This window comes from Colletotrichum fioriniae (genome assembly GCF_027942845.1).
Source record: "Colletotrichum fioriniae strain IMI 355084 chromosome Unknown scaffold_9, whole genome shotgun sequence".
In the NCBI taxonomy this organism is placed as follows: domain Eukaryota; kingdom Fungi; phylum Ascomycota; class Sordariomycetes; order Glomerellales; family Glomerellaceae; genus Colletotrichum; species Colletotrichum fioriniae.
The window spans coordinates 2,028,407-2,052,017 of record NW_027076845.1 but is presented as its reverse complement, the minus strand read 5'-3'; the positions used below and the strand labels follow the sequence as shown (position 1 = coordinate 2,052,017).

The 23,611-nt window shown below is 54.6% G+C and overlaps 7 protein-coding genes across 7 annotated transcripts; 4 read left to right on the top strand and 3 right to left on the bottom strand.

Moving 5' to 3' along the window:
* Positions 1-2,659: 2,659 nt before the first annotated feature.
* Positions 2,660-6,119, top strand: N0V96_007981 (uncharacterized protein; the record flags this gene model as incomplete). Its single annotated transcript, XM_065758178.1, has 3 exons — positions 2,660-3,130; positions 3,207-3,302; positions 3,369-6,119. 3 exons carry the CDS (start codon positions 2,660-2,662, stop codon positions 6,117-6,119), a joined length of 3,318 nt encoding a protein of 1,105 aa, XP_065613320.1.
* A 1,160-nt stretch (positions 6,120-7,279) lies between these two features.
* On the bottom strand, positions 7,280-8,899 carry AOS1 (E1 ubiquitin-activating protein aos1; the record flags this gene model as incomplete). The annotated part of the gene is made up of 2 exons (XM_053194369.1): positions 7,280-8,460; positions 8,524-8,899. The coding sequence occupies 2 exons, from the start codon at positions 8,897-8,899 to the stop codon at positions 7,280-7,282; spliced, it is 1,557 nt and encodes a 518-aa protein (XP_053048219.1).
* Positions 8,900-10,364: 1,465 nt separating this feature from the next.
* On the top strand, positions 10,365-11,333 carry N0V96_007979 (uncharacterized protein; the record flags this gene model as incomplete). Its single annotated transcript, XM_053194368.1, has 1 exon — positions 10,365-11,333. One exon carries the CDS (start codon positions 10,365-10,367, stop codon positions 11,331-11,333), a length of 969 nt encoding a protein of 322 aa, XP_053048218.1.
* Positions 11,334-12,897: 1,564 nt separating this feature from the next.
* N0V96_007978 (uncharacterized protein) lies at positions 12,898-13,668 on the top strand (the record flags this gene model as incomplete). The annotated part of the gene is made up of 2 exons (XM_053194367.2): positions 12,898-12,990; positions 13,165-13,668. The coding sequence occupies 2 exons, from the start codon at positions 12,898-12,900 to the stop codon at positions 13,666-13,668; spliced, it is 597 nt and encodes a 198-aa protein (XP_053048217.2).
* Positions 13,669-14,021: 353 nt separating this feature from the next.
* Positions 14,022-15,114, bottom strand: cbp3 (Serine carboxypeptidase 3; the record flags this gene model as incomplete). The annotated part of the gene is made up of 2 exons (XM_053194366.1): positions 14,022-14,566; positions 14,673-15,114. 2 exons carry the CDS (start codon positions 15,112-15,114, stop codon positions 14,022-14,024), a joined length of 987 nt encoding a protein of 328 aa, XP_053048216.1.
* An 818-nt stretch (positions 15,115-15,932) lies between these two features.
* Positions 15,933-17,757, bottom strand: CEM1 (Mitochondrial beta-keto-acyl synthase; the record flags this gene model as incomplete). The annotated part of the gene is made up of 4 exons (XM_053194365.2): positions 15,933-16,094; positions 16,200-16,922; positions 16,980-17,413; positions 17,751-17,757. 4 exons carry the CDS (start codon positions 17,755-17,757, stop codon positions 15,933-15,935), a joined length of 1,326 nt encoding a protein of 441 aa, XP_053048215.2.
* A 1,683-nt stretch (positions 17,758-19,440) lies between these two features.
* N0V96_007975 (uncharacterized protein) lies at positions 19,441-22,196 on the top strand (the record flags this gene model as incomplete). The annotated part of the gene is made up of 7 exons (XM_065758177.1): positions 19,441-20,054; positions 20,089-20,270; positions 20,323-20,936; positions 20,966-21,076; positions 21,131-21,336; positions 21,394-21,635; positions 21,709-22,196. 7 exons carry the CDS (start codon positions 19,441-19,443, stop codon positions 22,194-22,196), a joined length of 2,457 nt encoding a protein of 818 aa, XP_065613319.1.
* Between the last annotated feature and the right edge of the window lie 1,415 nt (positions 22,197-23,611).

Here is a 23,611-nt window from a genome sequence, read left to right as displayed (position 1 = left end):
ATGTACCCCACGCTCTGTTGTACCGCGACTGAGAAACTTTTTTTTGCCCTTCTCCCCGGGGCTCTCTTTCTGCCGTACCTTTTGACTTTTGCGACGCTACGGCGGTGAGCAGGCATGGCGCGCTCCAGCGGCTCGGGAATAGACGAGGTTCAGCCGTGGAACCCTTCGCTTTTTTTTTTTTTTCCAAGCTCGTCAAGTGTCAGTGGCCTCCTTAGAAACCGACCCCTAGTACCCGTACGGGGGAGTGGATTGGGCGACACCGGACTATGGATAACCACAGGGGGGCGGATGAGAAAGAGGGCGGCGGGAGACGGGACCTGGGAGGTATCCAGTACATTTGGTACGTGGGAGGAAGAGTGTGCTGTTCAGGCGCCAGGGGGACTCGTGGGCCACGCGCACCCCGGGCGTGCGCCGTGAGATGGACCTTCGAGTTTGCAGATGCTGCAGGGAGGAGAGGGTAAGGAGCTGACTACCTTGGATCTATCGAACTTGGAAGACACCTCGTCGTCCTTCGTGGGAGTATTACTCTTGATAGCACTGAGGGCTGGCCCAGACTCATCTCTATGTGATCTATTGGACTCATTGCTTTTGTATGCATCTTTTGGTGTGAAGTGTCTGATGGTGGTTGTTGTTCGTCTCTTCTTCTTAGCGTGGCTCTTATTAGCTAAGTGGGCCGGTACTTGGATGTATGAGGCTTATCTGGCACTCCCGAACCTTGAGCAACTGGCGACTTGCTGCGTACGGAGTACGGATAGTAGTACCTGGGGTACGCAGACGTAAGGGAGGCGAGCATGCCAGTGCTATGATTGTGTACAGCCCTCCAGGAAAGAATGACCATCAATTGCTGGCCGTCACCAGATCGTGAGTAACGGAGCAGTGTGTATAGCACTGCCGTGTGCTTCAACATATACGTAATTGAATTTCGTTTATCGTTGCATCAAGCCCAGAATACTCATCGGTGAGCCAGCCGTACCAGCCACGGAACAACAACACAATGCTGCACCTCACTGGGTCCTGAGAAAGAACTTGCAGCCGTCCGGCTGGAGTTCGGGATCTGGTTTAACAACAGGCCCACCCGGACGGGACCAGGACTTGTAAAAGTCGCCCCGTCCGACAGGCTGTCCGACTCGTCCGAATAGCCTGAGGAACCCGAGATTGAGGCAAGAATATCTGCTTCGCCAAGTTTGATTGAGACGACACTGTCCAGAAACAGTAAGAAAGACAGATACCATTGGAAGATGTGTAAAGCAAGGAAGATGATTGTATGAAAAATACTGCTTACATTTGGTGCACGTTCATCAAATGGCGGGTGGTATTTACAAAGTGGCTTCGTCATGTAAGAACACCTAGAGCTAGTTGTACATGGACAATTAGGAGGAGGCGGGCATGGGTGACGAGGAAAGGGAGTCGGGACCGGCCGGCCTCATTGCTATTGTCTCCAGATCGTCGTCACGATGGCGAGCGCGCTTGAGAAATGCTGCCTCTGCTCAAGGTGACAGGTTGAACGTTCGGGAGAAGCGGACAAGAAGTCACGCCTTGGTCTATGGGTATTCGAGTACGTACAGAGTAGTCATAGGTAGGTACGCGTTTAAGGAAAGCCATCACACAAGGGGAACACAAACGCAGAAGCAGGCAGCCATATGAGTAAGGTAGGTATTCATCGGTGCAGGGAGGTTTTGTTAGTTAGAACAGTGAGACCGCAGGCATTCATCATTGCTTACAGACGCAATGCTGGCATGCTCGCCTGTTGGCCTGCCAAGTCGCAAATGCTCGTTACGAAGACCCGAGCGAGCCAGCTCTTGGAAAAAAAGGCTTGCACTCAGATACGTGCAAGGCACGGAGTAAGGTACGCCGCAAAGTACGTGACAGCAGCACCTTGGACGGCCAGATAGCAGAATCGTTATGTACCGGGTACCTCTTACCCTTTTTTGCCGACAGGGGTAGAAGGCTATTTGCGGTCGTCGGATTTTCTAGTCCTCCGGACGAATCAGGGCGCGGAAAATCATGCCTACTCCTACCAGATCGGTGTAAGTGTGTGCAGCACAGTGCTGGGCTGGGCCTTGCCTTCCGCCTCGCTGTAGCAGGGTGGTCACGTCTGTTCCTGCCTTTGCTGCGCTCCGCCTGGTATTATTTGCAAAAGGCAGGAAGGGGAAAAAAGCGAAGCAATCTTCGTTCCACGCTCCCAATTCAACACCTCATTCACGCTGGCTCACTCTTACAACCATTTCTGCGCACGAGTCTCATCTTCACCCTGATTCCACTTACCCCCTTCTCAAGCTGGTCTCTCATTGAGGTATTCCGCTCGTTGCAGAGAGAGGCCAGCCGGCTGTCATTTTCTTAGCCCACACCACTACCATCCCCGTCCAACCCACACACCTTGGTCCTGTTCTCCGAACAGCCAACAACCTACAGACATCTTCAAGCCAAAGCACTTTCTTGACCCCGAGCAATCGCGCCTGCTCACGCCTTTTCTGAGATTGACCGAGGATTCCTCGGCCGCATCATATCTCAATTTTCCCACCCGTACCGCGCCTCTACCTTACTCTACCCATCTCACAGACGCCCCCATCTCATTACACCATACCCGCTCTCACTTTTGCCTCCACATACCCCCATTTCTCCTGCCTTCACGTCTCTTTCATGAACGGCCATCGCCATCATGTCAGACGTTGAGACACCGGAGCAGTCTTTTTCGACTCCGACGCCTCAGCTCACTCCCAAGGCCAAGGGCCGTGGTAGAGGCCGGGGCAGAAAAGCTGTCGCGCCTAAGAAGGAGCCTCCCAAACCCGCAGCCACTGCCGGCACTGGTCGACGCGGCCGCTTCAAGCAGTTCTCAGACGACAAAGTCCAGGCAAATTATGAACGGCAACGCGAGCTCAAGGCACAGTACGCGGCTCTCGCTAATGCCGTGAAGCCAGCGCTACAAGATCTGGCTTCGCGCTCCATCGACACACTCACAAATGACAAGGACTACCACAAAACGGTGCCGGAATTCAAGGTCATTGAGGACAATCTCGGCGCCCGCTTCGAAAGATCCCTTCTTTACTTGGAAAACAAACTGGCGACTGCGGCCAGAACCGTCTTCAAGTCCAAACATGCCAAGCTCGGCGCCGTTCGCGATATTTTCAAGGTTCGTGAGGCCCCGACTGATATGTCATGTTTTTTTCCCTTCCCTGGTCATCTGCTAACGTCACCCGCGGCATTAGAACGGAGTTGAAGATGCGGAAGACAGATTTTTGGATGCGCAGCTTCATCGTCTCAACCTTCTGGAATATCTTCATGATCATGGTCTTCCTGTTGACGTAAGTTCATTCTGTTCTTCATTTCAATTTTTTTCTGCGTGTCTCGTTTATTCACACTGGCCTCAGCTCGTCGACGCCGGCTGGAATTATAAGCAAATTTCGGACAAGGAAGCCCAAGAATTCGGCCTCTATGAAGTCTACGTTGACGGAGCACTCGTTCCCTATCCTCAACTTGTCGAAGGCACCGAAGCCCATGCCCTGAGACAGGCTGCCTGGGCGGAGCCACAGACGGCGAAGGAGACCCTGGCGCCACCCTCCGCGCCGGCGACTGGAGGACGAACCAGCAAGCGCAAAGCCAACCAACAACCGGATGGCCAGCCGGTCTCCAAGAGGTCTGCTGCCGATGTCGCGCCCGTCCGCCACATTGCCGGTATCATGTCGGCTCAGCATGCTCCCATTGAAGACGAATCAAATGAGAGCACGCCGGTACCTGAGGGTCCATTGACCGCTGACCAGAGAGAGCCTGCCTTGCCGGCAAAGGCTTCAGAGCCAGATGAATACGGGTGCAGACAAGTCAACCGGCCGACAGCCAAGAATGGAGCGAGCATCGCGAATCGTCTCATTGTCCCTCCATCATTCCAGTTCGATGATGACGAGATTGGATTCCGTGATTCGACCAACTCCCCTAGGCATGGAGCCACGCTCGCTAAGCGTGGAAAGTATCTCGGCAAGCCGAACTCGAACACCTGGCACTTTGATCCTCTGCTTGCCCGTTGGGATGCTAGAGATCTCGACGAAGAAGACTACGACGTGGAACTTGTCCAGAAGCACGGTACTCACCCCCGATTGGGTTGCTTCCTGCCCACGAGCAAGAATGACCCTGAGCCGCCAAAGCCAGAAGCAGAGCCGATGCATCCCACTGTTTTCCTTACTCCCTCAGGCAAGACCATCCATGCGTCTCGTGTCGTCCCCGTCGCAAAGGTCGAGATTGCTCTAGCCGACAAGCCATACTCGGAAAGAATGGGTGCACTTCTCTCTTCTATCTGTGAAAAGGAGGACATCTCTCCTGAAGACATTGAGGGACCTGAGCTCAAGGCTCTGAAGGAGATTTCGGAAGAATATGCCGTGCAACGACTCATCGCCGAGTCTGTCAAGGAGTCCGAGCCAGCGAGTCTGGAAGATACGCCTGCCACTTCGCCCCTCCCTATGAACGACTCTGCCCTCAACATTGCTGGTTTGGAGGAGCTAGTCGTGGCTGCGGAAGCCGTCGAGGCAGAGGCCAAGGTCGTGGAATCTGTCGAGGAGAAGCCGGTGATCCTCCCCGCTCCGACTCCAGTCAGACCTGCTACCCGTGCTTATGACGCTATTCGCGACATATTTGGAGGGTCCGAGTCAGCTGCCGTTGAGCCTCCAGCTCCCGTTCTGGTGCCAGAGCCCATCGACACTACTGCGCTCGCAATCCTCGCCGATGCGTCTACTTCCACGTACCCTTCTCAGCCCGTCGACCTAATCATGGCCGATGCTCCCATCAGCCAACCCATTCCAGTTGACGGTCCTCCCCCTCCCCATTCCCATCATCATCATCACATCGACTCGGGTTATGTGGTTCAGCCCATACCCGCTGAATTCCGCATCCAGGCCGCTCCTTCAAACGATAGTGTCGGCTGGATCGAACCCCGAATCGCTTCACCAGGTGCAGACAGTCGGATTCACCCATCTATCGAGACTCCGTCGATGAGAGATCCGTACTCAAACCAATTACCCCCTGCTCGCCCAGTCGAGATGTCTCAAATGAGGTCCTCGATCGACGCCACCAATGATACCCGCCGGCACTCCATGTACCACGAGCACAGTGCTTCGTCGGCCTACAGCGAGCAGCACTTGCCTCATCCGCACAACCAGCAACACCTGCCGCAAGCAGACCCCATGATTGACCCACGTCTTTACTCTGCACCGATGGACGCTTCGGCCGCACATCATGAATATCAACAACAGGCTTACGGTCAGAGCCAGCAAGGCTACCAATTGCCCAGCATGCCTATGCAAGGAGGACCAATGTCACAAGCCTCTCCTCAGCTGCAACAATCTGGCTCTTCATCCCGTATGCCATTCACGAACCCTTCTCAGGACAGGAGCTCGCCGCTTCCGCCCTTGCGACCGTCTCGTGGCCGCAAGAGTGCTCCCGCTGCACCGGAGCAGGGTGTTCAGATCGAACAACATCAGATTCAGCAGCAGCAGCAGCAGCAGCAGCAACAGCAACAGCAACAGCAACAACAACAACAACAACAACAACAACAACAGCAACAGCCGCCGCCGCCACCTTATATGAGCACCAACAGTGGCTCATTCTACCCTCCTGGTCCACCCAGGCCATACCACAATGGATACACACAGGAGCAGCCTGGGTTGCCACCCATGATGAACCAGTATCCACCCTACCCAGGCTCGCAACCTCCACCACCACCTTTGCAGCAGCAGCAGCAACCGCCGCCTTATGGGCACCCAGGCATGTCTCCCACTTACTCATCCATTGCTCCGGCACAAAGCCCTCCGAATCTTCAGTTCGTTCCACAGCAACCCGGCGAACCGTCTAGAAGTCGGGCTGGGAGTGGCTCGTCAACTCCAAGTGCACAGGGAAACAGCAAATACCCCAAGCTGGCCCCCGCTCCCCTGCCTGCTCACAGAGTAGGCTGGCCTCAAGGCCCTGAACTGCGAACCGTTCAGTATGACTACAAGGAAAACATCAAAGATTATGCGCCTACAGAACCCCCTCCGCGTCGCGGTCCTGTCCAAATTCGGGGCTGGAACATAAACAATAATAGGATTCAGCGCCAGAAGACAGATGAGAATGGCGACGAGCGACGCGGGTCCCGCTAGGAGCAGAACCTCAAGTTGCCAGAGCTGAAGCCAAGTAAGGAAGGTCTAACAGGCGCGGGAGTGAAGAAGCCGGCTGCCAAGAAGCCAGCCGCTAAGAAGACAGCTGCCAGGAAGGCGACTACGAAGAAGGCGGTCGCTAAGAAGACGACTGCCAATAAGCCAGGTCCCAAGAAAACCTGAATGGGATCCGAGAATCATGTTGCAAGCGGATCGGGACAAGCGAAAAGAGCATGTATTATTATCACATCACGGACGTTGATCTTCCACATATGAAGATCTTTTGTCCGCATCATCCCTATGCGGGTGAAAGAGAGAGAGAAAGAGAGAGAAGGCTGAGCTGAAAAACCAGGTGGAGAAGCTCATTGAATGAAATTAGAGCTAGGGCCGAGAAGCCGGGTTCAATGGTGCCCCAGCATATTTGGAATGATAATGAATACGAAAAGAAGAATTGGTTTTGAGAAATGTGCTCCTGATCGTGCCTTGTTGAGTGAAGTCGTGATCCATCTGTTTCCCGTGTATGCCGTACGGTCCGGTAAGTGATACTACCAACATCTTTAGTAATTAATCGAGGGTGAGCCTGTCGATTGCTTGAAGGCGGAATCGGAAAGCTGCTATAAGTTTGTGATGGTTCCTTGCCCTTGGTTGCAACTGACTCCTTTTGTGCTTTTAGGATAATCACATGTACCATATAGACGAAGTCGAGGAGTAGCTTTAGGGAGTGGTTTTCCATTATTCCTTAATCATAGAGAGAGAACTCAGAAACGGTTGCTTGTTTGTTCATATGAGAGGTACTACCCACAGCTTTCCTAAGCCACAGATAAGATTCGGCATCATTATGGCAGCCTTGCATTTTAGGAGAAAGCGGCATTGCTCGGAGTTCGAGAGGTCCTTGAGGAGAACTTGAGTTAAAGTGCTCAAAGGTCACATAATTTGAGGAAGAGAATAGTATGCAAATGGAGCGTGAGCCTCTTCAATCTTTGTGTTTTGATTACAGTGTATCTGATATTACATGTATCCGAGCCATTTTGGTTTCTTCCGTAACAGAGAAAGGGGATGCGCGGGACGATTCCCTCTACCTTAATCTCCGCCTCCTCGCGAGAAATTGTTATACACATACACACAACCGCAAATGTTTAAAACCACTCCCGGGCAAAACTGGTCTACTGAGTGAGGATCTGGTGGTTGAAGTCTACCGCACCGTCCATGTTCATCATCATGCCGGGATCGGCGGGCATCAGGCCCCCGCCATTCGGCATGAGACCGCCGGGCGCAGCGAGCGAGAGGAGGCCGCGTCCCAGCTCGCCGACGGGATGGAGCGGGAGGACTGACGCCTCCATGGTGTTTCCGTCAAAGATGACCATGTTCTGAATGGGCTGCTGGGTCTGGCCGAGGACGTTGATGACGTCCTGCGCGAGCTGGCCTCCGAGGATGGCGGTGACCGGGGCCATCTCGCTGCCGATATTCTGTAGGAAGCCGCGTAGGACCTCGGAGCGCAGCGTCTCCGAGGGCAGGCCGAGCTGGGCGTGCTTGGCCGTGGCGAGCTTGGTGAAGAGGCCGAGGTCCTCCTTTGTGTGGCTGGGGAGGCGGCCGCTGTTGAGGACTTGGAAGTCCCAGAGGGCACGCAGGCATGAGATGACAGGGCTGACGGCCTTTTTCCTGCGCGCGCTCTTGGCGTACTCGTCGGGCAAGGTGGCGCCGTCGCTGGCGAGGTACCAGGTCGAGTAGAGCTCGCGCTTGGTCACCATCTCGATGGTCTTGCCCCCTTCCTTTTTGGTGTTGACGGCAACGACACTGCGGGTCCGCGTCTCGGGCGCGAGCTTGGTGGCGACGTTGCCGAGGTCGCGCTCAATGACGTAGTCGTGCTCGATGAGGTCGGAGAAGATGAAGCCGTAGAGGCCCTGGGTGCCAGCGGCGTAGAAGGCGCGCTGGTGCAGGCGGGTGGCAGTGTTGATGATATTGAGGGAGTCCGGGTCGAGATCGGTGGCGATGACGATGTCGAACGCGGAGAAGTAGCTCGTGCCCTTGGACTTGATGCCCTCGGCGTCGACATGGACGCGGACGCGCGGGTTGAGCTTCTGGATGGCGGCGGCGGCGGCCTGGGCGCGGTTCTGGCCGACGTGGTGCTCCTCTTCGGAGAGGAAGAACTGGGAGCCCAGATCTGATTCCGAGACGGGGGCGCCGTCGAGGATGGTGAGGGAGCCGATGCCGGCGAGGACGAGGTTCTTTGCGATTTCGTTGGCGAGGGCCTTCATTGTGATGAGAAGGATGTTGGCGTTGCGGATCTTTTCCTGTGCCTTTATGCCCCAGAGGCGGATTTGACGGTCGTAGAGCGCAATCTCATCTGGTGCAAAGAGTCAGTCCGTCCGTATGGTCTCATGTAGGTAGATGGCTCAGGCGTACGCACCTGCGCTCATGCCCGGTGCCGGAGCTGGCATGTTTGGAAGCATATCGTTGCCCATGAAGATTTGCTGCTGTCCGTTTTGCTGGAGGATCTGAGGCATGAACATCTCGCCGGTGGGCAACATGCCGGGGAGGATGCCGGGCATGGCTCCGGGGATGACCTCCTGCAACGCTTCCGGGAGTACTTGGTCCATTGGCGCGGCTTGCATGCTGGGATCGAACCCGTTGGAGGGATTGGGGAAAGGCATGTGAGGCAGAGCCGTTTCCTGAGCTGGCGCGTTGCTACTCGGGACTGTGGTCTCTTGTGCGGGTTGCTGTGCTGGCTGCTGCGCCTGCGTCTCTTGCACCGGCGTCTCCTTTGGTTGCGTTTGCTCCTCCATGATGAAGTCGCGAGATGAGAGTGGCGTTGACCGATGAGGGTTTATGGATCGCAAAAGAATAGTATCCTCGTTTTCTGCGTAATGGAGTCGCGAATCGTCAGGGCAGCTCAGTAAGTCATGCGCGTCGTCGTTTGGCTTGTGAGATGAGTTGGCGCAATGAAGCGAAAGGTGAGAGCTGAGACCGCGTCAAGTGAGACCGGTCTTGGGTCCGTCGTAAGAGATGAAAAGGGGGTATCGCAGATTGAGCTCATCCAATGACGGAAGCAGCAAAAAAGTTGATGGATTTTCCACAAGGTAAAATCCCAGACAGAAGGAAGTGATGGCGATATATGAGTATGATCTCTCACCTCACAAAGCAAGGCTGAGGACGGGATGGGTTCACTTTGAGGTCGAGGCTAAGGTACCTAGGCAGGTAACAGAGCAAGCTTGGACAAGGAAGGCAGCTTCAACAAAAGAATTGTTAGGTAACGCGGCGGCCCTGGTCCGGTAAGGTAGGAACGCTCGCATGGAACGTAGTCCTCGGCGTCCCTAACACGGATAATGCGCTAAAGCCACGCTTAAGTGGTACCTTTGGTTGGCGGAGCGTTGCATACTAACAGATGTATCTCGTAGCATTTTGGTGCCGACGCCCCTCTCTCTCCCCCGTTGCCTCACTGGTTCTTACAGGTACGAAACCCCGCGATGGGCAGGGCCAGGTGGGGGGGGGTCTCTCTTTAGCGGGTGCAGCAGGGCGATCCCACCGCTGTCACTGGCTGTCTGCTCATTTGCTCGCCTCCTGTCGAGGGGGACTTGGAACGGAAATCCAAGCACCAGCACCAGCACCAGCGGTCAGCGGCACTTCAGTCCAACTCCAACTTGTATCATCAACCAACCATCTTTGCTTTTCCGCCGACCTGCTGACGACACAACCCGAGCTGCATCGACGGCCGTTCGCGCCAGCTCCGTCTGGCCCTCTTGTCTACACTCATACTCTGCCCGCTTCTGCCACCCACAGCACGAAAACCAAGCTCCAGACTCCCATTATTCTTCGATTTACTATTTGCGACGAGGGTCAAAACTTGGGCTAGCGACCTCCCTTCGCATACGCCACCTTTGTGAGTACAATCCTGGTCGAGGCAGCTCAGCCCGTACGACCAAGTTATACTCCTACGGGCTGCTACGCCTTGCATTCTCTTCTGTGCTACGATCTCGCCTTATCTGCTGGCTACTGACACTTCTACACTCTTCTAGTCGCCGCCCCGGTCGATAACCCTCCAGGTAGCTGGACGACGAATCACTACCAGTCGCCCACCTTCACTCGATCCTACTAAACCCCATAATTCGCACCCCTCAAACCGGCGCTCCCGCTCCCGCCGTCGCCTATCTCACGTCGACAGTAACGAGCGGAGCACCAGGAGACTTTCACAGACTGGTTTGTCTCCTGGCGCGTGCGTCGCTGAGTCCTTGAAACCTTTGCCAACGAAGCATGTCGTCACAACGGCCAGACCCGAGCCAACGTACCCAGAGGCACGACGACGACGACGAAGACGACGACGGCTACCCGCCCCTGCCACCACATCGCAGGCTTCCCCCACTACCGCCGATTTCTAGAGACACGAGTCGCCTCACCTTCTCCCCAAACACCTCACGACGACACCCCTGGGAGCCCGAGCCTTATACTACGCAGGACCAGGCCGAAACCTACTACCAGCTCACGCGGCACATGGCTGATCGGAATTTCCAGGCCGAGTACGACGAGCTCGTGGGCAACAGTTTGAGTGGCTTCACGGCATTCATGTCCCAAGCGCAGGACGACTTTGGCTTCTCCCGAAACAACAACCTTGGCTGGAGCCAAAACTCAAATTTGCTAGATATCTTGCAAAACGACCAGAACGACCAGCGAGACGACGACGATAACGCCCGGCGCCAACCCCTCCAGTTGCCCCCAGTCTTTGGGTACAGGACAGTCAGGACAATCAGCGGCCGTCAACGAACTGACGGCACAGAAGACGACTTGGAAGCAGTCAGAGCTCTGTGGAATAGGAGAGCCCAGTACAGCTCCTCACCCTTTTCGCCGCCCAGGATGCCTCCCAATCAATCCCCGCCAAATCTTTCGCCTCTACCTCCATCGGAGGAGTACCCAGAGGAGAATCGGAGGGTGAAGAGGAGAAAGCTGGACTCTGAACGAATTGCCCAGAGCTTCACGGGGTTTCGATATGGACGATATGGCCAGGTCGAGTCAGGTCAACTAAAGATGGAAATCATGAGCTGTGATGGGGGACTTTATGAGAACACCACCCTTCACGCCCACGAAAACATCCTCAAGGACGACAAGACTGTATACTGCACACAGTCTAACCGCTGCAACATCATTCTGCGGCACCAAGGCGGTACTGCTTTCAGCTTGAAGGAACTTGTCATCAAGGCACCGGCATCGAATTACTCTTCACCGTGAGTATCTCGAAGTCTACCCTATTTTCTGGAAGCCGTATCTGACACATGTATGTAGCGTGCGGGAGGGTATGATATTTGTCTCCATGAATCAGGATGAGCTTCTTAGGCGAACGGCGGAATACGAAATACAATATGCTCCGCAGAGATCAGGTCACGCAACGGCCACCAGAGCACTCGCCCCGATAATCTCAATACGGCATCACGAAGACGGGACGACTGTGACTAGAACGCACACTCGGCAGAGACGGCTGTACAGTCTGGGACACGATGACGATGAAAATGAGAGTCGGACAGCACAGATCCCGGCGGAGTTCACCACACACTTGCCGCCCTTCAACATCACCACCGAATGCAGTTACGAAGAGACCGACGACGATGATACACCTAGAATCATTGCGAATCGGACAGCCCCCAATAGAATTGGGTCCTTGCCGTTTGAGAGTGACAGCAGCGACGACGGCAATCCATTTGCATCCGACTTTGAAGATTATTCTTTCACGAACAGGCGCCGTGACCCTAATGACATGTCACTGGCAGAGGCTGTTGAGGCGAATCAGATGGCAACGCAAGAGGCTGTTCGGGCTGTCGGTGGTGGGCGTGGGCTATTGGCGCCGCATGCCAAGTTCTTTATCGAGAAGGACAAGAGCAAATGCACAATACGCTTTGATCCGCCGGTTGCTGGAAGATTCATACTCTTAAAGATGTGGAGTAGTAGTCGTGCGGCTGGCAGTAATATCGATATACAAGCGGTCCTTGCCAAAGGGTTCGCTGGACCGCGGTATTTCCCTTCAGTGGAATTGAGATGAAGGGCTGTGTGGTAGACCAGTGAACGAAAGGAAGGGAATTTATGAATTCTTAATGATGGGCGTATGGTTGTATTCTCAGGATGACTTTCTCGAGCAATACGTCGACGGCGTTCAGGTTCTGTGGCCAGCAACGGCTAGGCTGGTTAAGTGTGACTCGGAAGTCACTTATATTATACCAAGTGCGAATATACCAGGATTGGGAGATCGAGGAATTTCCATGTGCCTCAGATTGTACAGTGCATGATGTGACATATCTGACGCTGCCTGGTCCAGCGAGTAGTTCTAAAGAGTTCTTGTATCAAGAACTTACTAACATATCCATAATCCAGGAGGATGAGATCTGCCGTAGAAATAGGATTCTAATGTTCAAAGACTTGGAGACCGGACTTGGTTTGTCGTAAATATGGTTGTTAGTGGTGAATTGCTTTCATTGTTACCTTTGATTCGACATTCCGTACGAGCCCACCAATCGGCCGGCACCAATTGTCACTCACCTAGCGCAAAACTCAGAGTGAACCACACACCTCACACTTACACTTACACTCCTAACCCAAGGTAACAGAGTACCTACACTACATCACTCTCGGAGCCAGTCTACTTTTTTGCCCTCATTCTTTGGCGAATTATCCGGGCCTAGAGAACGACTTATTCGTCGATAGGCAGAACAGCGTTTGAAAAAAAGGGAGGAAAGCCTTCCCCACTCACTAGAGAGTCATCATGAGCCACGAACTCACACTCATCGTCGCGGCAACGCGCAACATGGGTATCGGCGCCAAGGGTGGCCTGCCGTGGACGGGACTAAAGAAGGAGATGGCTTACTTTGCGCGCGTGACGAAGAGGCTTCCTCCACAGGTACGTAGAGGGTCATGTCTTGCTTCTTTCGCTCAACTCGCTTCATGCGTCATGGGAGCCTTGAACAATTCTTGAAGCCTGGTCTCACCGGCGGCTATTGCGACAAGATACTGCATGAACCTCATCACAATGCACAAGCACTATTCGATTGCTAACAATATAATTGGGCACTAGGCACCCTCAGACGCCCGCAACGCCGTCATCATGGGCCGCAAGACGTGGGACAGCATCCCGCCGCGCTTCAGACCCCTCAAAGGCCGCCTCAACATCGTCATCAGCCGCTCTCATGATGCTTCGTCGGGCCCGGCCGCGGCCACGGATTTCGAAAAGGACGCGGTCAAGGTCTCCTCCCTTGACCAGGCCCTCACGTTCCTCCGCTCCGATGCCAGCGGGGCCGCGGCTGGCAAGCTGGGGAGGGTGTTTGTCATTGGCGGCGCGCAAATTTACGGCGCGGCGCTCGAGGTTCCTGAAGCCAAGAGGGTTCTGTTGACGAGGGTGATGGGGGAGTTTGAATGTGATGCGTTTTTTCCGCTGAAGCTCGGCGGCGACGGCGGCGAGGGGCAATGGGCCCAGGTTGAGAAGAAGGGGCTTGACGAGTGGGTTGGTGAGGAGGTTGAGGGGGGTGAGATTGAGGAGAATGGGACGAGGTATGAGTTCCAGATGTGGGAGAAGATTTGACCTCGTATCTGTTTGGTCATGGATATTCTTTTTCCTTTGCTCATCTCCACTTACGGGAAGGAGTAATGAGATGACTACATTTACAAAACAAATGAACTTGATGGAATCTTGTTCGTAAATCCTCCATTCCGTCTCGAAACCTCTAATATGCGTTGGTGATTGTACAAAATTACAAGGCCTGCAGCATCTCCCTTCCCCATGCCAGGCTCTACAGTCTGCGACGTCCGTCAATGCTGTACATGATTCTCATCACCTTCCCCAAAATCGATACACTACAGCGACCCACGGATCCTTCGGATTGTCTGATCCGCCGCCATACGACTCCTCCCCGCTGCTTCTCTCTCATCTTTCCCTTACGCCTTCGCTGCCGTCGCCTGCTCCTGATCGCCCCCAAGCTTAGCAACATCCCCCTTAACCTGCGGCCCAACAGCATCAACAAGAGCAAACATCTCCCTCACATCCCTCTTGAACACTTTAGCCGGCGCAACCAGGATATCCTCCACGGGTGCCGACTCGAGGTCCTGCAGCGTAGCGCGCATCCACCCGACCACAGCAGCGACTTGTCTGAGATCGGCGTCCTCGCGGCTCTTGAACAGGTTCCGCCACACGGCGGCGCCGAGGACTTTGTCGTCCTTGATGACGCCCTCGTCGTAGGCGGCGATGAGACCGCGCCACTGGACAAAGATCTCTTTGAGGTAGCGCTGGCGGAGGGCGGACGAGGTCATGCCGTGGTTGAGGTGCATCATGCGCTCGCAGTCGAAGAAGAACTGGTCGATGAACTGGTGCTGCAGGTTGCGGGAGCTGTCGCGGTCGAGGCAGCGCAGGCGGGCGAGGACGAGATACATGTGCAGCATCGTGGCTTGGGACCAGGAGCTGAAGCCGGGTTGGAGATCGAGGACTGTTGTGTTGGAGGATGTGTCAGTATCAATGCAATCATAACTCGAACATGAGGGGCTTTCTGCCATCACAAGGTGGGAGCCGGAAAGGAAATAGTTGAAACGCACATTGCAACCACGGCCCAATGGGGTCTCCAACCTCCTCTCCCTCAGCTGTCATGCGCACCATATCCTTGGCGCGCTCCTGCTCCGAGATTTTGTACAGCGCCGGCGAGGAGCAGATCTTGTACAGCGCCTCGAGGCGGGAGGTGGTCAGGGTCGCGGCCATGGTCTTTGGCGCGGCAGCCATCATGCCCGATGCGATGGCCTGTTTGAGCCCGCCCGACGACGGCGCCGCGTCCCGCCGCGTCGCCGTCTGGCTGAAGTGCCTCCTTCCCATGGCAGTCGCCGTAGTCGCGGCCGAGCCGGTCTTGGATGTCGTCAGTGCCGTTCGGCGCGACGTCGCGGCGATGGAGGGCTGCTGGAACGGCGATGCGGAGGCGAGGTCGGCGGTGGCGCGCAGGCTCCGGGCCAGGAGTCTTGCCTGGTAGCGGCAGCTTTGGCAGGCCATCTTGAAAGGATTGCTGATTCGGAATATCAGGGATATCAGGGAAAGGATCGGGTTTCGTGTCTTATCTCGGAATGTCGCGTGGGTGATAAGCGTAAAGGGGGTCGTCGATTGTTCCGAAAGTGTATGCGGTCAGTCGAGGCCTCGTGAGCCGGTTAATCGGGGTATTGGACGTTGACCAGCAGCTTGGGCCCAAAAACGCGGAGCTCACAAAAAGTCTGGACGTCATCCAAAAAAAGTTCATGAACACATCGAATTGGAAATTTCGAGCTAGCACATGCCAGGTCGGCGGAACTTCGGGCCATGTCCACCGCACCTGGGTACCGTGCTTCTCTAGAGGGTCTGTACACTGTAGGCGAACACCACTCAACTCCTTTGGATTGGCAATGCCGCGATGCTCAATTACCTTACCTTTGGTCTTGGCGTTTAGCATTATGTAGTTTAGAAACAGGCATCGGCTATTTCTCTTCTTTACAGGTGTCTTCTAGCTTCATTGGTATTGTGTAGAGCGGACTCTCACTATAAGCCTCACTCAAGGCTCGTTACTTTGCACCCAAAGCCATTTTAAGCCCTGGAAACGCTCGTATCCGATGTTAAAGGAGAGATTAAGCTCGTAGTGGCCGCGTACGTATGTCGGCAATTCTATCTCTTACAATTCTCGTAACCAATCATACATCAAGTCTTACAATGCGAAGCTTTCCATAAAGCCTCTCCTGTGGTCTGTACAAAGTCTGAGTCTAAGCCAGAGCCAATTTAGACATTCCGCGGGCGCAGCCGTCATCGCATGGTTCTTCTGATTCCATCGGCACGGCTGTCCTCAATTAACGTAGTTTGGAAAAAACCAGCGAGGCATTCGTCCCGCCAAAGCCAAAGCTGTTCGAAATAGCAACGTTAACCTGTTTCGCTTGTGCCTCGAGGGGTACCATGTTCATGGATCCCCCGACATTTGGGTTCTCGAGGTTCAGCGTAGGCGGCACGATATCCTTTTGATTAAGAGTCAGAGGAAAAGGTTCGGTTGGGCAGAAAAAGACAAGAAAGTCTGGGGAAGATAAGGTTCTGGTTTCAGAAACCCAATAGCCGCGACTCACCTCTGCAACCGATAGCACGGCGAACAGGGCCTCAATGGCGCCAGCCGCCCCTAGCAGATGGCCAACGGCGCCTTTGGTGCTGCTCACAGTCACCTGCGACTCGTCTGCGTAACCCTCCTCGCCTGTCATGATGCTTCGTATCGCGGAAGCTTCTGCCGCATCGCCAACCTGTGTCCCTGTTGCGTGCGCGTTGATGTAGCTCACCTCGGCCGGTCGAACTTCCGCGTTCTTCAGAGCAAGCTTCATGGCGCGGAAGGCTCCGTGTCCGTCCTCCCGCGGGGCCGTCATGTGATGCGCGTCGCCGCTGCAGCCGTAGCCCCTCACCTCCGCGTAGATGTTGGCGCCGCGGGCCTTGGCGTGCTCAAGTTCCTCCAGGACAAGGACTGCCGACCCCTCCGAAACGACGAAACCATTGCGGTCGCGGTCGAAGGGACGACAGCTGGCGTGGGGGTTGTGGTTGTAAGCTGTGGAGAGGGACCTTGCCCTCCCGAAACCAGCAAAGGTCAGGGGATGGATGCAGGATTCCGTTCCGCCAGCAACCATGACGCCGGCATCCCCAAAAGCAATGAATCGCATCGCATCTCCAATGGAATGAGCACCCGTTGTACAGGCGGTAGTGACGGAATGGTTGGGGCCTTGTAATCCGTACTTCATTGAGATATGGCCGGCAGCCAAGTTGATGAGAATCTTGGGAACGAAGAGTGGTGAAACCTTCTTGTAGCCCTACCAGAACAGACTTTAGCTTGGCTTCGCTTGTCGATCACTGCAGCGAGATCTCACTTGTTGGTTGAAGGCCAAGCTCGTCTCGTAAATCTCCTCCAGATTTCCTATACCGCTGCCAAGGCACACACCTGTGGCCTCCTTGTCCTCTTGGCTCTGCGGATTCCACCCGGCATCTTTCATTGCCATGTCGGCGCATGCTACAGCGTACTGGGCAAACTTGGACATGCGACGTTGTTCCGTGGCGTCCAGCCAGTCGCCCGGCCGCCACTGATCGGGACCTGAGCCATGACTGGGGACTACGCCAGCAACTGTGCTCGTCAGATCTTTCCAGCGGTTTTGCGGCTCAAAGTCAGCCACACTGGTGATGGCTGATTCTCCAGCCAACAGACGTTTCCACGTGGTACGCACGCCAACACCGAAGGGCGAAATGGCGCCGAGCCCTGTCACGACAACTCGTCGCATGACTCTTGTGCCATAGCCAGGGTCAATATCTGTGTGTCGTTTTGTACTACAGACGCACCAACATGTAAATGGTTGGAATAAGGTAGCAAACGACAAAGTGGAAAGGGCGGGGATGAAAAGGGAACAGGCTGCGCTGGGGCGATATGTCTATGGCTGGTAGAGATGATGGCAAGTCGATGCGGTAGGGTCCTCCGTGTCAATGGCTAAGTCGGCAGCGACGGTGAAGGATGGTTGAGTGGTCTGTAGGACAGTTGAAGTCTGAACAATGTTACGGATAGGTAGAGACGTAGGAAAAAGCGCGGTCGGGTCGCTTCTGCTGCGCCGCACAGATGCAGTTTAGCGCGTTCTTGACGGGAGAGTACGTACTCGGCATTCGCTAGGTACCTCAGCTGAGGTGTCGATAAGTGCAGATTGTCGACCTGTCGCTGCAGGGGCTGCATGCAAACACTGTGCTGTCAGGGGCTGTCAAAGCGAAGAATGAACAGCCAAAAAGGGGGCCTTTCGGTGCTGAGGCCACAGTGTCGGGATCTCAGTAGCGCATGGTACCTTATCTTGAGTTCCATTGACCCCCTTCTGGGCGAATGCCCTGGGCCTAAAAGGCGGGCAACTGCAGCGGGAAGCGGGGGACACTAACGTCGCCTCAATGGGGGTTTTGGGTCTGGAATTCTGGATTCAGCCTCTTAGGTGTCAGATGATTGGTCAGAACCGGGGACCTTGGCCTCTGCGTCGGAAACGCAACGCAACGCTGCGCAACGACACACGTTGCGACTGGCGCATGCGCTCTCACTCTCACTCACTCTTTCTTTCACTCACTTCCTGTCTTTCCTAGGTATCTTTCTCTGAGTTACACGTACAGTAGTCTCCCACAAGCCGACGCTTCTTCCATGTAGAAGAAGCTTTTCTTAACTTGCTTCTCTATTGCAGCCTCATGAGACTAGGAGGTAACATCCTCTACCGCACCATCGGATCATCCTGCTCAACTTCACTCCAGGAGGTGAACTAGTCCAGCCATTCAAAGATCGCCAATCCCTGGAGGACGACATCTCATCTCACCAACCGTTCCATTGAGCCACGTTTCAGACATCGACGTCTTCCCGGCATTCCAAATCGTTATCATCGCCAGGTTGAGCAACCAAGAGAAACAAACGAGCCCGCCAGGAACACAGAGACACAGGAACTCAGGAACTCAGGGCACACTCGGAAGCCTGGCCATCCCGCCTTGCAGGGTCTCCCATCGCATCTCGGCATCTGCAAAACTCAACGTCCGCCTTCATCAAGTCCATCCCCGCAAACTTGCGGCTCTGTATCCGGGCCTCGAGTCGCCACACCACACTGCATCTGTGCTGAGTTGTGCCGCAGCTTGGTTTCAGCGTCGCATTTGTTTCCCTTCTTATCATCAATGACCACTCGTCCTATGAGAACTCTGCAACCACTTCGAGCCCAATCTTCTTGTCCGAGCAGTGTCACCAGTCGGGAAACTCGCCTTCCTTGAGACTAGCCCCCATTCATGCCTTTGCCCTCGTCTTTCTCTCGACTTCTCTGGCCGTCCGATCATCCCACAGCATCACACCCCTCCACCATCATTCGCTCCAGTCATCGCCCTCACCCTCGCCATCCTTCAGTCTGATCCCAGTCTGCGGATCGCCCGTCCTTTCCTGCCGAGCATCACCCTGTTTCTGCGAGCACGGGGTCGGCCCTCCTGTGTACCACGCACTACTAAGCACCTGCGAGGTTGATTCATTCGAGTCCCAGGTCCAATCACGCCACACTCACTGTAGGCCTCGAAAGAGACTCTGTACATACCAGAGGCTTATCGAGTACAACCAGAGGCTCAATTTTAGCCTTTGCTTCATGTTGGTCTGGGATCGGCGCTCGTAGCTCGTACCTCAGCGGGTTCCCGTCTCCCGCCTCTCTCCCTCTCTCTCCCAACGCCATACGCCTAGACACTTTAGACTCTTCCCCCCCTATATAGAAACCCACTGCCTCCTCCTGCTTTTGGACGTTTTGACCCTGTCGTCGATGATTGTGCTCCCACACTCCTGGGAATACTATCAACATGCCCCAACCATCTAATGGCAAGTCGTCTGGTACGGCTTCAGGACCCATGATGGCGGACAACGATCGCGGGCTCGATACCAAAGCGGAGGTGGAGGTCAGTGGGCGCGAGATCAATCCCGCCGACTCTACCACCTCAAGATTCTCAGACCGTGACCCGGTCGAAGACTTGAAAGAGAGGCTCTCGCAATGGGGTGAGTCAAGTGTCTATCACGGCTATGATGATGAAGATGAGCAAGGGTCCGAACATGAACTTCTCTTAGATCCGAACCTGCCCGAAGAGTACGAGACGAGAATTCGTAATGCGGCATCGACACCAACCGAAGAGGTCGACGATGAGTTGGCTATGAAGAGGGAGGAGGAGGAGGACTCACCGTATCCCGAAGTACGCGCAGCCGTTCGCAACTACGACGAAGATATGCCCTGCAACACCATCCGAGCCTGGACTATTGGTCTCATGCTGGTCACTGTTGGTGCCTCAATGAACACATTGTTCTCACTACGACAGCCTTCCATTGGTCTTGGTCCTCTAATTGCGCAGATTATTGCATGGCCTATCGGTCAGGGTTGGGCCAAGGTGATGCCTACGAAGCAATTCAAGACCTTTGGCATCAAGTGGAGCTTGAACCCGGGACCATTCAACATCAAGGGAGCACTCCATCATTGTCGTGATGGCCGGTGTATCCTTTTCGGTTGCCTACGCCACCGACATTATTCTGGCCCAGCTGGTGTTCTACAAGCAGGACTTTGGCATCGTCTTTCAACTGCTTCTCACCATTTCCACCCAGTCCTTGGGCTACGGAATCGCCGGCATCATGCGAAAGTTCCTCGGTGCGTACTCACCTAGAAAGCTAAGGTTCAGGTTTGCTAACTCTACTGTTAGTCTACCCGGCTGCTATGATCTGGCCCGGAAACTTGGTCTCTGTCACTCTGATGAATGCCATGTATGAGACGAATGACAGGCCCGATCCCACTTTCATCGGTGGCAGCATGCCCCGATACAAGTGGTTCGGCATCATTGTTCTGGGCTCGTTCTGCTACTACTGGATCCCCGGGTTCCTCGCCCAATTCCTTAGTATCATGGCATTTGCCACCTGGATTGCCCCGAACAACGTTATCATTAACCAGCTGTTTGGTGGAACGAGCGGTCTGTCTCTTCTGCCGTTGACTCTCGACTGGACTCAGATCTCCGGATTCGTCGGCTCCCCGCTCATTCCCCCATGGCACGCCATTGCCAACACCCTCATCGGTGTTGTCACCTTCTTCATCATCGGCTGCTCTGTCTTCCACTACAGCGGTGTGTGGTACGCTCAGTTCCTGCCCATGAGCGATTCGGGCACGTACGACAACACGGGTAACCCGTACAACACATCTCGCATCCTCACCCCTCAGCTTACACTGAACGAGGAGGCGTACAAGAACTACTCACCGCTGTTCATCAGCACGACGTTCGCCATGTCTTACGGTCTGTCATTCGCTGCCATCGCTTCTCTAATCGTCTACACTATCTGCACAACGGAAAGCAGATTTGGGCCCAATACAGGAACAGCAACAAGGAGCAGCCCGATATCCACATGAAGCTCATGAAGAAGTACAAGGAGGCGCCGACTTGCTGGTACATGGGCCTGTTCGTGATCGTGAGTAACTTTCCTAGGTTTTGTGGTTGTCGCCATGCACTAACACGCGTGTAGATGCTTGGTCTCGGTTTCGTGACCGTCTTGTACTACCCAACTAATCTCACCTGGTGGGCCTTCCTTTTGGCGGTTGCCATTTCCTTCGGCTTCTCGCTGCCCATTGGTATCATCCAGGCCGTCACGAACAACCAGATTGGTTTGAACGTGTTGACGGAGTTCATCTACGGTTACATCCAACCTGGGCGACCTCTCGCACTCATGATGTAAGTATCACTGTGCTACGATTTCATCAATTCTTCTCGTGCTGACAACTTGCACAGTTTCAAGACCTTTGGCTACATCACCATGTCTCAGTCCCTCAGCTTCGTCTCTGACTTGAAGTTTGGCCACTACATGAAGATCCCGCCAAGAACCATGTTCATGTGCCAAGTCGTTGCAACCACCTTCTCCTGCTTCATCCAGATTGCCGTGCTCAACGCCGCATTGAAGAACATCCCCGATGTCTGCACGCCGCACCAGGAGAACAAGTTCTCTTGCCCGGGTGGCCGCGTCTTCTTTGCCGGTACGTCGTCCGCACCCAACCCCTCAAACCCATTTCCCTCCCGTATCAAGCAGAACTAACAGCCTTCGTACAGCATCCGTAATCTGGGGTCTCATCGGTCCCGCTCGTATGTTCTCCCCGGGCCAGGTCTACTCCGGCCTCTTTATCTTCTTCGGCCTCGGCGCCATCCTGCCCGTAATCTTTTACTTCGCCGCCCTCAAGTGGCCCAAATCCCCCGTCAAGTACCTCATGGCCCCCCTTATCTTTGGCGGTGCCGGCGCCATCCCTCCCGCAACGCCCCTCAACTACCTCTCCTGGGGTATCGTCGGCTACGTCTTCCAGCACCACATTCGCAAGAAGCACTTTGGCTGGTGGTCGCGCCTCAACTATCTCACCTCGTCCGGTCTCGACCTCGGCCTGGCGCTCGCCACGCTCGTCATCTTCTTGGCTTTCACGCTTAACAAGATTGAGCCGCCTAAATGGTGGGGCAATGATATCGTGACTGCAACGATGGACGCGCAGGGCACGGCTATCCAGGCCACGCCCGCGCCTGGAACAAAGTTTGGTCCGACAAGCTGGTGAGTATCGACAAGGGCGTCAAAACAGGTTTAAAAAGAGGAACTTTGTATCACTAAAGAGCCGTAAAACACAGGGAACATTAGGAGAGAGACATGGAGATACGTTCCATATTGCTCCTGCATATTTCCCCCCAACTTTGTAAAGGGGGTTTACTCGGAAAGACCCGTTGGACAATGGATATGGATGGTCAAATGGGTAGAAGGGCTGGTTACCACGAATATTAAGGATGGATTATTTATTGTGTATACTCTCTATTTCACGCGAGTTGAGTCTAATTTCTACTTTCCGTTTTACAGCATTCCTAGGGAAAAGATTCGTGCATGTGTATGTAAGAGAGGACGCTACGTCCAAGTGCTTCTGCATGACTTCCTTTTCGCACAACAACACAAGAAAGTGAGGTACGTCGTAAGAACAGCACTTTGTGAGAGCAAGCAATCGGAGCCGTCATCGGTTGCGTCCACTTTTGATGAGTATCTCCCCTGCTTCGCTCGAAATCAGAAATTGGTGGAAATATCCATCACACACTGAGCGCATTCATTCCAGCCCAGAACCCGTCTTGATACCGGTGAAGCTACCTGGTCGACATGAACGCTGGCGAGCCATCTTGCCAAAATTTGGCTAGAGTTCCCAGTAGGGAGACTCGCGGTACGACCGTGACACCTCGTTAATTTTAGACTGCTGACGGCAGAAAAAGGGGTTTTAAAAGGTGGTTTGGGCCGTTGCAAACAGCCCTTTCCCCTTACTTCTACCCGAGGGAGGAATTGTAGGCTACCTACGCCCACAGCTTCCTCCTTCCACATACATACGCAGTTCAATACAGATTATTGGACTTCATACCGGCTGAAAGACCTTGCCGTGCTGGCGTGTATACCAACATACCCCCTTACACCCACGCCTCGGGACCACATCGGCCGATGTCCTTCGCCCAAGGGCTGCGCCTCGACGCCACAAGACAGCCCAGGAGCATACAAAGTGACGACCGGCCGAGCCCGCCGTAACTTGGCCATCTCTCAGCTCAGGCAGCACCATGGACTAGTATCATCGCATGGCTAGTCCGCACTATGGATAAGGTAGTCCATGAGTATCTCACTTGAGTCTCAGGCCCTACTGCAAGCTCGGTATTCCGAGTCCGAGAGTGGGAGGGAGAGCGAGAGAGAAACACGCAGATCTCACATCTAGGATCTCGGGGGCCCGAAACCAACGACGTCGCAGCGGTAGTGGGCAGATAATGTGTTTACCGCACGCTCCTCCTCCTCCTCCTCCTCCTCCTCCTCCTCCTCCTCCTCCTCCTCCTTCTCCACCACCACCACCTTGTCATGGAGATGGGCAACCTGGGCAATAGAAACGGAGAAAGGAAAGGGGTGGGGGAGTCGATTTTTGACAGGTGCAACCCGGGCGCGAAATGTCCAACGCGCGCG